The sequence below is a fragment of the Mugil cephalus genome, chromosome 20 (assembly GCF_022458985.1).
Source record: "Mugil cephalus isolate CIBA_MC_2020 chromosome 20, CIBA_Mcephalus_1.1, whole genome shotgun sequence".
Lineage (NCBI taxonomy): Eukaryota > Metazoa > Chordata > Actinopteri > Mugiliformes > Mugilidae > Mugil > Mugil cephalus.
Window position 1 is genome coordinate 16,953,856 of NC_061789.1, and position 15,651 is coordinate 16,969,506.

The window sequence follows — 15,651 nt, forward strand, 5'->3', positions numbered from 1 at the left end:
CTAATAAGAACATTAAATGTCACTCGATTGTCAGATTTTATACTCCTAAGACCCTTCCACTTCCCATTCCCGACCGTGTGTAAGACATAAAGTGACAACCCACATCAAAATTATTAAAAAAGAACAAAATTTCTAACACCAGTTGCCCTGAACATCAAAGCAATCAGTGCCTTTAACAACAGAGAGCTCACTGCAGGTCCAGATAAGAAATGAGATCCACCAGAGGAGGCAAGATGGAGGGATCGATTACTCTGAGGTTTCCCATGATCCTGCCCCTCTCTGGGGAGAGCGCGCTCCTGCTCCGGCGCTGCGTGGGTCTCTTAACTGTCATTATCACCGATGGGAGCCACAATAGGTCAGGGAGATGAGATAACATTGTGAGCGGTAGAGCAGCAGGTGAGAGGCTCAACAGGGCACGATTAGGTGTCCGGGTCCCAGGGTGTAGCATTGCCCGGGGCCTCGGGGGCCTCGGCCCCACCATCTGCCGGGGTGAATTCCTCTTGCTGCGGGGGAAACGCTCAATAGCGGCACAAACTGTTGCTGAGGGGCGTTGCTTCGAGTTTCTCCTGTTACCTTTTTATAGACAGAAGTGTTACACTCTACTGTTCTTTTGTTACACTCTCCAACACAAACGCGAAGAATGCGAGAGCACAAAGGACTGAAACTTGTGGCATTTGTGCGGTCGTCCTCTGTCATGTTCTGCCTCCATTACAGTGTATACGCGCTAGATCACAGCATGTGCGCGTACAATAATACATTCCATTTGTCGTGTCACGTCATCTGAAAATAGATCTTGTGGTATAGTCCAGATTCTGTCTGTTTTGTCGATGGCAGGATTCAGGGCTCCAACATGAGGCCATCACTCAGCAGGAGCACACCCCTGGGATGCTCTGATGACAGCCATGCTGAATGGTTCACACATGACCCTGGCGCGCTACTGCACGCAACGGCCCATCCTGTGAGCGGCCGGCACCGGCCCCGTCTTTGATCTGACAGCATGGTGTAAAAATGGAAATGCCCGCCGCCCTCACACATGCCAGACACGCAGTTTGTCTGACAGACGGGCATGAACATGAGAATATTGAATTAGGAGCTGCGCTGCAAATCTAGGAAGTGGCTGCACGGCTCTCAGCTTACCAGACAGGCCAGGTGAGCGCCTATACATCAAGGATTCGTAATGGGCACCCTTTGATATGGAGCGCTGCGGGACTCAGGCAGCAGCATTAAAACTGCACCCTGCACATGACACTCACCCAAATGTGAATAAGAATGGCATGAATTTATGAAGCACCGACAGAGATCTTTGCAGAGACGGCACCGTCGTCGCTGCCTTGAGCAGCAGCCACATCTGTTCAATCACTTCAAATCAGTTAAGAAGCTCACGGTGCTGTTGTAGACATCAGACTCTGATAACTGTGACCGCAACCTCTGACCTTCAAATCGTAGATCTTGACACGCACATTATTCGCCGTTTTGACTTTTGCCTATTCTCACCGACTCCCAACTGCAGGCCATTGCAACCCATATTAAACACGTGTACAGTAAGTACAGTTTGCAGGGCATACACAAGGTCATTGTCTGTCATGGGACTATTTTTATCCGATCGGATGCTACTGGACACTGCTGTGTTTCATTCAAGAACTTTGGCCGTCTTTGTGCAGATCCTAGGGGGCTGATGACATGTCCAGATGTGGAGGTTGACCCTGCGCTGACCCGAAGCGGAGCCCACAGTGTTCCTGTTGTGCACCCCAGCAGTGAGCTGCTGGAAGGCGACTGGTTTATGGTCGCATATTATATTGCAGTGGGGGGAAGAAGAAGAAGAAGAAAAAAAATAGTATGGCACAAGTCTGGGACAACAGTGGAATACGTTTATTCCCCTTGAGGCATTGTAGTAGTACGGTTGCAAGGATCTATTAGAAATTAGAGAAAAAGAATAAAAATGTCATAATATTTATTATACCTCTACCACAAACATGATCGCAATTATTTTGGAGTAGAATTGTACGTACTATCTCTTTATATATGTTGAATGTTGTCATTGTGAGGGTTAGGGTTAGGGTTAGGGTTAGGGAGAGCAAGAGATACCTTCAAGTATAACCCATTTACTTGCAGTATTTCACATCTCTAGTCCATGAATGGGAACAATAAGACTAGTAAGCATTTCAGCAGTTAGAGCCTCAACATAAACTTCTGTGGCCAAGCTGTCTGTAGAACAGTCTGTTATTGTGTTTATGCTACAGACCACAGGATGAAGGGCTTTATTTGTTGTTGCCCCGGCCCCTCTGCGGTACATACAACACAGACTCCATCTGTTCAGTCCATCAAGCCTGCTCTTCTGCTGCTCTTTCTGCTGGAAAACAGTTTGGATGCTGCTGACGGCTTCACAAACAACTCAGAACAAGGGTCCAGGGAAGGGGACCACAAAAATCACCCCCCCCCCCCCCCCCCCGAGCAAAATCTCCCGCTGGGCCACCAGAAGGCCTGTGTTTTGATAGCGGCCATTACCCTCGTTGAGCTGACCCTCTGAGCTGACATCCCTGCCATTAGGTACACAAGTAAGTACGACTGCAAGTACGCTTCATGACACTGGGTAAACATGTTGGCAAACTGGAGGAATGTGAAGCGAGGCGGTTCAACAGACTGTGTGTCTATGGCTGCAGATGGAAGAGAGGCATGGACAATATGAACGCCAACGTTTAAAACCTGTTGTTGTACTGTGAGATGTGTTCGAAGTGTGTGGTTAGCAGACATTACAACGCACAGAACAGCGCCGCACACATCTTACTAAAGGAGAGGGCTTCGGGACATGAACACAAAACACCTGTGATGTTTCACTCTCTTGACAGGATACAGCGTATCTGCTTTGTTCACAAAAGGTCTAGATGCGCTACCAGTTTGTGACGGATGGTGCAGTAAAGCTCAGTTTGCATAAGTTCACCTTTTGGTGATGCTTCCAAATGGAGGAGTCGTTGGGCAGAAGCTGGAGATGAACCTCCATCGCCAAGATCAACATTACTACTGAAATGAAGAGAAATGCAGAGAAACAACAAGTGCACATGTTGAACAGGCATATCATTATGAACACCTTCTTAATATTGTGCCTCCAAAACAGTTGTGACTCCTCAGAGAGTGGACATGGACCTTTTGAGGAGGGTCATGTGGTGTCTAGAAACAGGATGTTTTTAGTGGGCGGCTTTGGGTCCTATGGGTTGAGGGAAGGTTGAATCATCCTTCAGATACTTGATCAGTTTGGGATCTAGTGAATTTGGAGGACGGGTCAACACGTGTGCTGTTTTTCATGTTTTTTAAGTTGCTCCTAAACCGTTTTTGTGTGTGTGTGTCAGGCTGCATCTTACTGGGGATGGCTGCTGCCAGTGCTATGGGGTGAGGGTGCTTGGTCTAGTCTAGGTGGGTGGTACAGTTATTTACTTGTCAGTGGTTTTAACGTTGGGGCTGTTTGGTGTACGTCTTCACTCTGTGTAGCAAAAGATTTCGCAAGTCTAGAAAGCTGGGCTGCCTGATTAACAAAAATGCACACACAGATCAGCAGATGGTACTATCAGACCTCAGTACATATCCATCACAATTTGGCCGTCAGTTTGGGCTCATAGTGGTCGCTCTGACCTTTTAAGGGATCAGACCTCTGCCCCCAAACAAACACTCGATGGGAGAATGCGTTCACTCATGTGGTCTTGGTGGCCTGCTGGGTCGTCATGCTCCCTGGAGTGTCTGCTCATGAGAGGGGCCTGTTATTCAAAGAACATCCTGCTGCCCTCCCACCCTCCTGTTGAGTCCGCAATGTGGAGACAAGGAGCTGGGAAAGCCCCACTACAACAGAGGACAATTTGTGGTTTGAAGCTGGGACACTGCTGTTTAGGTAAACGCTGTAGCATGGCTGGAGAAAATCATAACAACAAAGATTGAAAACTGTAATTAAAGGAAATATTTCTGTGTGTGTGTTTCTGTTGTGGCAAACCCTCAGAGGAGCAGCCGCTCACTCTGCTAATCATTAAATGACGAGACTTCTTACACGGCTGAGCTCACATCAACCACTTTCTCCTCTTCACGTCATCGCCATATGGTCCACAGTCGCCCCAACGCCGGAGACAAACATCGAGTGCATCATTATGTTAATAGTGACGCCTATGCCATGGCACTCAGTGGACAGACGGTGGAGGGTGGACAGGGGGGTGGAGTGTATGACTGAAGAGCTGTCATCGTCTCAGGCAGAAATAAGGACACATGCAAATGAATCAGCTGATGCCGACAAGCTGTGAATGAAGTGAGATCCGGGCCTGTTGAGCATTTGTATTTGCATGTGCTTGTCTGGGTCTCTGACGCCATTGAGCGTCATTGTGACTGTGACTTGACAAGGGAAGGAGGTCATATTATGGCTACAGCATCATGAGTGTCAACGCAGTTCATTTAAAAAACTAACTCAGCCTTGACCCACATGGTCCCCACTGGCTCAGTATAATCAAAGATGGAAGACATTTAAATCCCTTCAGAGTTGCTGCTGCAGATGTTAAATCAAATGTTGGGGGTTAGGTCACAACCAGGACCTAGTGGGGATTGGACTGGTTTCTCTGTTACCCATAGTTGCAATGAGAGTATGAAACAGCCTCTTCTAAGAAATAACAAAGAATGGATTTCGGGGGATTTTATTTTTAATTTCACAAGCTGGACATTCCAGTTTTAGTTACTTGCAGACAAACAGCTCCACAACAAAGGCAGCACTGTCGCTGCATAAATTAGGTAATTCATGCATGAATGAGCGCTCTCACACATAAGCAGGCTCCTCTTCATGGATGTGATGGCTCCAAGTGCAGATTCCAGCAATAAAACAGCCTTCTGTTGCCCTCTGCTGGTAGAACCTGCATATTACAGTATATCGGTCGGAAAAGGATAGATAGATAGATAGATAGATAGATAGATAGATAGATAGATAGATAGATAGATAGATTGATTGATTGTTTGATTGATTGATTGATTGATTGATTGATAGATTGATTGATTGATTGATTGATTGATTGATTGATTGATTGATTGATTGATTGATTGATTGATTGATTGATTGATTGATTCTGCAGAGTGGATCCAGCTGCTGAAGGACTGCATCTGCACTTCCTGGGGATCTGGTGGCAGCTGTGCCCTTCCTGACTATGAATCTGTATCTTCAGGCATGTTTCCTGAGTTAGGTTCCTTGTTTTAGCCATTTTTGTCTCTGAGGAACTTTCGAATGCACTGGTTTATATAGACACGAAGCACAGGAACAGAAAAACGAAATTGCACTTGAAGACCTAACAGTGATTCTTAATGCAATATTTCATGGAGTGCCTGGGGTGTCCAAAAACTTTTTCCATCACTGTAGACAGATAGACAGACAGATGACTTGACAACAGACTATTTAAGCACACCAGACCAGAAGGGTTAATGAGATACAGGTGAAACTAATGAGGGCGGAGCACACACAGACAAACCAATCAAAGAATCAAAGAGGGGGTATTGCAGGACAAGAAACACCAAGGAAGACCTTTACAAAGTGCAAAACAGGAAGCACAAGGAAAAACAAAGTACTTTTTTGTAAATTATATACTCGACAACAACAGCATTATAACGGTCATCATAAGACATGTTCTTAAATGCCACCTTCCATGACACCCAGGGTCACAAAGATAAGCAGTGAGGGTACACAGCAAAACCAGCATACCCAAATCAACACCATCAGAGTTAATGTCAACACTTTCAGAGTCTCTGTATGGGTCCACACCACAGAGTGTTAATTTGACTCTTTTTGAAATGTTGTCATGTTAACACTCCCAATGTGTTATTATGGACTCTTTTTATAGTTAACATTTGTTTTTTAACACTTCTCAGCACTAACCAGTTTTAGTTTCTTTCAACATTAGTGTATAGTGTTAAGACATCAACTTCCTCAAAGTGTCATATGACACATAATTGTTTGTATAAGACATTAGACGCCACTTTACATCAAACTTTCCAGACATTTCGTGGAGGACGAGAACAGAGAGTAGACAACAATTAGAGGTTGTTGGGGATCTCAACAAGGATCGTTTGTCTGTTCTGCTGCAGACATGCAACTATCCTTTGAAGAATTTGTGATGATAGATTGGAATTAGGGAAGTAGTTATTTAAGTCACCTGAGAGCGTTTGAGCGCTGACTGGATTCAGGTATCATGTGGCTGCATTGGACTGGGTCATAGGTTCAAAAAGGCTGAAGTCACAAATGGTCGTGCATGGATCAGTTTGATGGCAGTAAATTCAACTGCGTGTTAGCAGAAGGCCATGTTCACGTAATACAGATCAGGCAAAGAGAGTCCTTAGTTTTACACTTTTAAAGCCACCTTCACTGCCTGAATAACAAGATTTGCGTATCTAAACAAATAATGGCAGCTGAATTTACATGTATGTAGATCTTTCTGGCTGCCAGGTTTCTACAAGGCAGAAATATTCTGTCCACTTTGTGATTTATGACGAACCCAAGGATTTAAAGTCAGAGAAGAACGTCTTAATAGAACATCTTTTTGGTAAGTATTTTGCTTGGTTAGTTGTGGCACTGGATAACAGGAAGTGTGATCCACAACAAACCATGTTAACCACGGCCCAGCTGTTCCGGGGTAGTTCTACTGGATTTTGGCAGTTGGATTGGATAAAATCTTGAGGATGCGTTGTTTCATGGGAAATGAATTACAGAGATTCTGGAGTCACATTAGGTCATGTAATCCAGACTTTGTTTTGATGAGGAATAAAACTTCAATCTGAGTTGTTGAGACAAGAGGATTATCTTCATCCCAGGAGAGAGAGGATTCATGGTGGACATCAAGAACAAAATGTAACAAGAGCACAGTAATTTATCACCTAATACATGTAGTTACAGAGAAATATTGTACATAACTACCGAGAAAAAGGTGGGGCAAAATCTACATGCATATAGACAGATCAGACATAACATTATGACCACTGACAGGAGAAGTAAATAACACTGACCATCTTCTGACAATTCAATGTTTGAAAGTTTTGGACCTGGCATTCATGTGTATGTTACTTAGACATGTACCAAAAACCAATACCAGACCAGGCACCCCCACCCCATAGCAATGATACTCCTTGATGGCAGCAGACATCCCCAGCAGGATGCAGCCTGACACAGACAGTTTAGGAACAACTCAAAAAACAAAAAAACAAAAAAAAAACATGACCGACAGCAAACTGATCAAGTTTGGGATCTGATGAATTTGAAGGCCAGCCCCTTGTGCTGTTCGTCATGTTTAGAAGAAAGTACAGAATATTAGGCAGGTGGTCATATTGTTATGTCAGCGTATGAAATACTGTATATATATACTGTATATACTGTATGGAATCTGACTCAATTGCTAGGTTTCAATTCAGTTCAATTCAATTGTATTTATATAGCGCCAATAACAATTGGAGATACTTTACAAAAACCGTCCTGAAACTTCCAGAGCAAGCCTGAGCGCAACGGTGGCAAGGAAAAACTTCCTTTTAACAGGAAGAAACCTTGAGCAGAAGTCAGCTCAAATGGAGGGACCCATCTGCTGAAGGCCAGCCGGGTAGAAACAGAGAAGATAGAGAGAAGAGCATGAGAAACAAGATAAACAAACTTCTGTCATAGATACATGTATCGAGCTCAAGGAAACACGTACAATCTAATTATACAACATATAGCTTATGTGACAGTTTGAGAGTGTAAAAGGATTCATAGGCAGGTTAGAGAATTGTCCATCCAGGTAGGAGTGGATAACTGCAAGCCATAAGGACTGGGGCAGATTTTGTTTATGGAGCTCCACGGGTATGATACACAGCACTCGAGGCAATGAAGACTGGGCTGGTTGATGAGGCTGCAACAGCAGATGAAGCTTGGACACAGCATTTAGTAATAGAAAACAAATCATAAGAGATTAGAGGACAGGAGCTTGGTGCCAGAGAAGAGAGAGTAGAGGACATGTCCTCAGTGCATCGTCCCCCAGGAGCCTAGGCCTATAGCAGCATAACTAAGGCATGGTTAAATGTAGCCCTAACTATAAGCTTTGTCAAAAAGGAAAGTCTGACCTTAAAATAGAGACGGTGTCTGCCTCCCGAACCCAAACTGGGAGCTGGTTCCATAGGAGAGGAGCCTGATAGCTGAAGCCTCTACCTCCCATTCTACTTTTAGAAACTCTAGGAACCACAAGTAGACCTGCACTTAAGAGATCGTAGTGATCTGTTGGGACAATATGGTACTATGAGGTCTTTCAGATATGGTGGAGCTACACCTTTGTGGGTCTTGTATGTAAGGAGGAGTTATTTTAAATTCAATTCTAGATTTTACAGGGACTCAATGAAGAGAAGCTAACACTGGGGTAATATGATCTCTCTTCCGAATTCCTGTCAGTGCTCTTGCTGCAGCGTTTTGAATTGATTGGAGGTTTTTAAAGAGCTATTTGGACAGCCACACAGTAATGAGTTACAATAATCCAGCCTGGAAGACACAAATACATGAAGTAGTTTTTCCCCATCACTCTGAGAAAGGATGTTACTAATTTTGACGATATTACGGAGGTGAAAGAAAGCAGTCCTGGTCACCTGCTTTATGTGACAATTAAAGGACATATCCTGGTCAAATATAGCACCAAGGTTTTTTTTTTACAGTAGCACTGGAGACTATAGTAATGATATCCAAAGAAACCAGGTGATTAGAAAATGAATCTCTGTTTAGGGCCAAATACTATGACTTCTGTTTTATCCGAGTTTAAAAGTATAAAATTACAGGTTGTCAAAGCCTTTTTGTCTTGAGTTTAACCAATTTCTCAGTTTCACAGAATGAAGCATGTATAATGTGAATAATATTGGTCCTTGCACAGAGCCATGTGGAACTCCACAGCTCACTTTGCATATATAGAAGAATCATTGTTCATATGGACAAACTGGAACCTGTCTGACAGATATGATTCAAACCAGTCTGACCTCCATCAGTTTTAATCTCTACATCGACTACTTAGACAAGCCAAAAAGTATTCGTTATGACATCTACATGATTAAATTAAGTAACCAACCATTAACAACAAAAACTAAGTTTGTAATGTGCAGCCTACCACCTTTATTATGCTTCAATGAAACAATGATAACGATTAACTGATCAGAAGATGAACATTCATCTCCAAAGGGTGTGACTGCTGACTCAGAAAGACAAACAGATGAAAAGGCAATTTAAACAAGGACTTATTTATTTGACAGTGAGACAAGTTAGCAACAGCAGCCTTCCTGTTCACTTAAAACTTCTGGAACTGCTTCTTGGCTCCAGCAGCCTTTGTCACTTTGAGGACGTTGAACCTCACAGTCTTGCTGAGTGGTCGGCACTCTCCGACGGTCACGATGTCTCCAACTGTGACGTCCCTGCAGAAAACAAGGATATTAATAGAGGTTGTGGAATCTATCTCTAAAACTTAACTGATATAAGTGTTGCCAATATTTTGAGCAAGATCTGTAATGCAAAGCTGCATCAGCATATGCCAAAGGCATTATCGTCAGAGCTTCTTGAGCTTGGAAGACCATCGTGAGAAAAACATCATTTGCAGCAAGTAGGTTTTAGTGTATCCTTATCACATGAATGAACACTTAAACAGATTAAGTTTTATTGTTGATCAAAACCCTTTAAAATTATCTAGGACATCAGGTGTGGTACCTGAAGCAAGGTGACAGATGGACAGAGAGGTTCTTGTGCCTCTTCTCAAAGCGGTTGTACTTCCGGATGTAATGCAGGTAGTCACGTCTGATAACGATGGTCCTCTGCATCTTCATTTTGGTCACCACACCTTCACAGACAAAAAACAAATGTGTTAAACAGCTCATCCTCTGAGTCTTACATAAGGGCCTCTAGAAAACACATTAAGGAGACAGCCCTTTATATTTTTGTCACTAGAATACATCAGTGTTGCCATAAGGCGTTGTCGTCAGAACCTCAAAGGCTTGGAAGACCATCGTGAGAAAAACATCATTTGCAAGACAGTGACAAAAACAAGGCAAAGGTAAAAACATGTTCTGGCTTGGACTGTTTTACTTGAAATTTAAAAGCAGAGAAAATTGAAATTACCCACAGTACCGAGGCCAATGCAGGAAGAATAGAAATAACCACTTTTTGATTTTGAAGTTAAGGACTGGAGATTGTATTTATTGTTATAATTAAGTTATGTTGAGTGGCCCCACACAAACACTGCAGCAACCCAAGCCAGTGGTAAGAAACAAGTGCTGAAGCTAAAGTAGTGAACTGACCAGAGAGGATACGGCCACGGATGGAGACATTTCCAGTGAAGGGGCATTTCTTGTCAATGTAAGTGCCATCAATAGCCTGGAGAAGACCGACAGTATGGTTAGAGCAAGCACTCATATTTAACACCCCACATATACGCATACATACATCTGCATTAAACCCTAACTTTTAACTGCATCAGTGTTGCCATTAGGCCTTGTCGTCAGAGCTCCACAGGCTTGGAAGACCATCGTGAGAAAAACATCATTCGCAGCTTGTAAATAATAATAAATAAAAAAGAAAACTCGAATTATTAATTCAAAAATCTGAGGTACCTCTCTTGGGGTTTTGAAGCCCAGCCCGACGCTCTTGTGGTAGCGGGGGAGCTTCTCCTTGGCCTCCTTGCCACCATCAGCGACCAGAACACGCTTTTTGTTCTGGAAGATGGTGGGCTGCTTCTGATAAGCCCTCTCGGTCTGCAAAACAAAAAAGAGAAAAGTTAGTTAAGGACGGGCCACAAAAAGCACCTTCAACGGCCACATCCTATACTGGGAAAAGCCATTTCATACGGCTGCCGGTCCACACTAGCTAGTGCAAGACTGACTTCCTCTTCGAAATACCTATAATGGCCCTTTACTGGGTGACATACCGCCCGAGATTTTGAATGGCTACTTTTCAGATGGGAATCGCTACCACTGGTAGCTAAAATGAGTGAAGACGATGTTAATAGAGACTAAGTGGTCGCAGGCTACGCTAACAGTTAGCATTCCGGGTAGTTTCACGCTACACGAGGGTATACTGATCGGCAACAACATATAGTCAATGTAAAGCGGTAAATGCGGGCATAAATCTCTCATGAGCACGAATATGTTAAAAAGAAGGGTTTAGACACTGTATAAACCGTTCAACGTATTTATTAAAGTGTGAATATATCGTTTTAAAATCGCCACGCCGCTTCGCCGAACATACTTGTGCATCCGCCATCTTTGCCAGCCGAGTCGTAAAGAGGCCTATGCATGCGCGCGACGCCCGGAAGACAGCGAAGCACCGGAAATGACAGTAACTGGAAATTACGTATACGAAAACTCCGACTTTTAAAATATTTTTAGTATATAGTAAATTACTAAAACCATTTTAAAACTCGGCTTTTCGACTGTATATACTACATACAGTCAATGATTTTTTAACCACGCTACCAGTGACGTCTAGTGGTCATCTGCCAAAGATATGTATATATCTATGATATAATCTGCAATTACAGCAAATATATCGGCCACGAACTTCCAAATGATTCACACATCACATTGACTGCATTTCCAACACACACACACACACACACACACAAAACAGATAAGCTGTGTCTTCATTCTGAGAATTATTGTCCACACTTGTTACAGTAAGTAATACAACATTTTGAAATACAAAATTACATGTAAAACCATTTAATGTGTTGCTATCTTTCTTGATTTAAACATGGCTCAGATTGATATGACAGACTTTTGCTGAGAAGTGAGATCACAGGCATTTCAACATCACATCAGTGACGACGCAACGGGTTCTGCCGTCTGGATTCAAATCAGTCATTGTTTCGTTGTGTAGTATGAAGCCTCGAACATCATCGGTCATGTGATCATAGAGCTTTGATACAAGCCTCGACAGTCTTTTTTGAACCAGTCCACTTAGTAGAGGTGAACAGTCTTTGCTCAGTGTCAAACGTTCCGTCTGTAAGTGTTTTAACTTATATATCCAGAAAAATACATGAAGTGCCCATTCAGCCGTCATTTCAGCCCCAGCTTGCACAAAGCTTTGGCCATGGATAAGTGTCCTCCTGCAGTTTTATCAAATATAAAATCAAATGCGAATGGGCCCCAGGGCCTTGTTTAACTTTGTAGGACCTGAACTCCACCTGCCCTCCTGAAGATTTAAATTAATTAATCTGGTGAAAATAAATAATTCCATTGGCTGAGGCCAGTAACCACAAACAAATAAATGTCGTCATATCAGTATACGGAAGTACAGACGATCTAAACAACAAGATGGCATCGCACCCGGGAGGAGGCGATCAAGGTACTGGTAGTCATTAACAACATTAGAAATTCAAATTAGCAGTGACAGTGTCGCCAGAAGTGTTGTAGACATAGATAATACAATTTATTAACACCCGAGTCTAGGTTTACGATTGTACCGTCTCTGTTTGTTGTTAGCTTCATTAGTTTAGCAAGATGGCTAAACGTTAGCTTCGCGTTAGCTAGAGGCTGATTAACTGACGAGACACCGACACATGAGTCACTTGGAGAGAATGTTTGAACAAACCGAAACAATATGTAGGACACTACTTTATCGCACATCTTATATGCGCGTCTTTTAGCCACGACAGTGTTAAACTGCGGCAAATTGTCTTGGGCTAATTAATTTAGCTGCTCACATTTTTGCATAATAACGGCTTTAAAGAGCACGTGAAAGAGGTATGACAACAGAAACCACAGACAGTCAACATAAAGTAATATATGTACATCTTTGTATATGTATAGGCGATATGTATATATTATATACGCGTGGCTAATCTAAAACAAATGATCCACATTTTGGCGAGAGTAAGAATAGTTATTTTAGTAATTTATTTATACCATTTCTTCTGTCTGACCTTTGTCTTTCAGGAAATGCCAAAGATCAGATACTGGAAGTAGGAACTGTTTTGTTAAGAGAGTAAGTGTTTAAGTGTTTTCTTGAATTTCCCCCAGGGGTTGAATTATATTAGTATTTTTCTTTTTTTTTTTTTTCTATTGTATTCTATTTAAACTAAACACTTGGGCTTGTCTTTATTGATATTGGCCAATATTCTGAGGATCCTTTTCCTTTTTGTGTAGCTTCATCTATGAACGGGTTCAGCGTCATGGTGACAGCAATACTAAAGTCACCAGGGCACAGCTGGGTGGAGGAGAGCTGTTGGACCCCAGCCATAAGAAGCTTGCACAGTGCCTGCAGCAGATCGGAGATGAGTTGGATGGAAATATGGAGCTCCAAAGGTAGGCTACTACTTCTGTCTTACTTGTGAAGCAGTTGTTTTTTTTTTGTTTTTTTTTTTAGGCCAGTAATAGCAATATAACTTCCTGATCGCTAAACCTTTTCCCCCTCAGGATGATAGACGACTCTTCGCTCAGTCCCTCAAAAGACGTCTTCTTGAGAGTTGCCATCGAGATCTTTTCAGATGGGAAATTCAACTGGGGAAGGGTGGTTGCACTCTTCTACTTTGCCTGTCGACTCGTCATCAAGGTAAGATATGCAAATAAACGGGCACCTCTGTAATATCATGAAAGATGGATCGTTATCAAAGGATCTCTTCCGCTTCATTACCAGGCTCTTGTAACCCAAGTTCCTGAAATCATCCGAACCATTATCGGCTGGACCATGGACTACCTCCGCGAACATGTGATCAACTGGATCAGGGAGCAAGGTGGCTGGGTAAGGAGTTACTCTGTTTATATTTCATGGGAGTCGATCCAAAAATTCATTTGAAGCACATAATTGATTAGTCTCTTGATTACTTGTAACACACATTAATTGTTGTGTTTTTTAGGAGGGCATTCGTTCATACTTTGGCACTCCCACATGGCAGACGGTGGGGGTTTTCTTGGCGGGTGTGCTCACCACTGTTATAGTCATTCGCAAGATGTGAGAGCCGCGCGGAGTGCAGGCGGGAGGAAAATGCTCAGAGCGACGACAGGGGCACGGGAACGAAAACAGGATGGAACACCGGAGGAACAACTGATGGAAGCTGCAGCAGAGGGAAACGAGTTGATCAGGAAGAACTTGTATTTGAAGAACCGCTCTTCGTTTCTGCCTCCCATTTAAGTGTAAGGATTAGGAGTTGGACTGATCTGATGGACTGATGATCCTTATGCCACCGAGGAAGAGAACCGTGCATGATTAGATGCATTGGGCAGAGCGTAGAGAATAGGAAGACAGAGGTGTTGTCAGACTTTGAGCAGCGAATGCATTTTAAGTAATTTATTTTTTACTTGGTACAGACAAAATAAGTCACTGCATTCTGTTTTTTCTTTCTGCCCTTGAGTATGTATTGACAAGCATTTTCATTAAGGGTTCTCTTTCTGTTATTTTAGTCCATGTAAGTTGTTTTTCTGATCTTCCAAAGCTTTCTCTTCACTATATCTATTTCACCATGGTGTCTGTATGCTAGCGCATCCATATTCATATGTATTTGTGAGTTATTCGCTGGTGTAAATCTGTTAGGATTGGCTGGCAATGAATGTGTTAGATGGAGGTCACGTCCCATCACTTCAAAGATGTTTCCTCTCACGAAGAATCTGCTCTTTCGTGAGAGTCCTCCTCTTTCTTCCTGTGGACGCACAGCTCAAAGGTGTTTTAACGGGTTAACAAAAGCGCTGCACCATGGACTAGTGTAAAAAGCTGTGTGTAACACGAATTACCACATGGTCACAACGTCACACAATCTCAGCCAAACCACAATAAACTGAACACCACCTGTGTAACATTCAATTATACGCTGTTAGGGGGTATTTTGACCAGCATTGGGACCTTAATGCGACTCCCAGTAACGATAAAGTCTGCCTGTTAATTTTGTGCGCATCGGTGAAAGGTGCTGCGTGTTATGAACTGGCATTTCCCTCCATCTACGGAAGGAGCTTGCAGATGCAGACTGCACCTGATCGCTCACAGATGCTTACCTCACTTTACACATAAACACAGTACTGTATTTTTACGTGGGTTATTCGAGCCGTGACCTTAGCGAAACCTTTTTATACATTTTCCTTGTTTGTCAGTGCCTTGGTGTTCTTTTTTTTTTTTTGTAATTATTATATGCCACTTTGATATTCTCTAATTTTCACCTTTTCTATTATATTTGTAAAGAAACATTTGTGTAAAGTTTTCCCTCAAGATCTTTTTGCAGTGACCTTGTATGTTGTAATATGGAAAATAAATCTTACATGAGACTGAATGACTGCATAATAAATCGAATTTGAGTCATTTCAGCTCGGTTATCTTGATTATACTAGTTTTTGCCCAGTTTTCTCATGCATCAGTGTTTTGTGCATTTGTTTTGTGAGGGAAAAAAATGTCCCAGGGCTTTGAAAGATTTTGATCTACAGATGGGCAGTGCAGCATGTTTGTGCTTTCTAGATGTAATAAATTTGTTATTTGTCTGGGGCAAACATGTGGCTGGCTTGCATCTCCATCCTCAGGACTCCAGTGTGACAAGAGATAAACCAAACAAATATAGGATTACCTCATTTTTGTGGCCGCAGTTTTACCCAAAAAAGTTTTTAAGCCTGACATGATGTCAAGGTCGAGTGTCAAAATGATCATGACAAGCAGGAAAGACCATAGCTACGCTGTTGTTGCCA

General features: G+C 42.7%; 2 protein-coding genes and 3 non-coding genes across 5 annotated transcripts; 1 reads left to right on the forward strand and 4 right to left on the reverse strand.

Moving 5' to 3' along the window:
* Positions 1–9,227: 9,227 nt before the first annotated feature.
* rps11 (ribosomal protein S11) lies at positions 9,228–11,343 on the reverse strand. The gene is made up of 5 exons (XM_047571191.1): positions 11,237–11,343; positions 10,603–10,743; positions 10,291–10,366; positions 9,704–9,833; positions 9,228–9,414 (listed from the first exon to the last, which is right to left on the reverse strand). Exons 1-5 carry the CDS (start codon positions 11,249–11,251, stop codon positions 9,291–9,293), a joined length of 486 nt encoding a protein of 161 aa, XP_047427147.1. The 5' UTR covers positions 11,252–11,343; the 3' UTR covers positions 9,228–9,290.
* On the reverse strand, positions 9,512–9,595 carry LOC124998540. Its single transcript, XR_007111080.1, has one exon. It is a non-coding gene; the product is annotated as a small nucleolar RNA SNORD35 (small nucleolar RNA).
* On the reverse strand, positions 9,938–10,021 carry LOC124998527. Its single transcript, XR_007111067.1, has one exon. It is a non-coding gene; the product is annotated as a small nucleolar RNA SNORD35 (small nucleolar RNA).
* LOC124998539 lies at positions 10,457–10,540 on the reverse strand. Its single transcript, XR_007111079.1, has one exon. It is a non-coding gene; the product is annotated as a small nucleolar RNA SNORD35 (small nucleolar RNA).
* Positions 11,344–12,215: 872 nt separating the features above from the next.
* Positions 12,216–15,279, forward strand: LOC124997474 (apoptosis regulator BAX-like). The gene is made up of 6 exons (XM_047571189.1): positions 12,216–12,334; positions 12,925–12,973; positions 13,135–13,293; positions 13,405–13,540; positions 13,625–13,729; positions 13,845–15,279. The coding sequence occupies exons 1-6, from the start codon at positions 12,304–12,306 to the stop codon at positions 13,941–13,943; spliced, it is 579 nt and encodes a 192-aa protein (XP_047427145.1). The 5' UTR covers positions 12,216–12,303; the 3' UTR covers positions 13,944–15,279.
* The last annotated feature ends 372 nt before the right edge of the window (positions 15,280–15,651 follow it).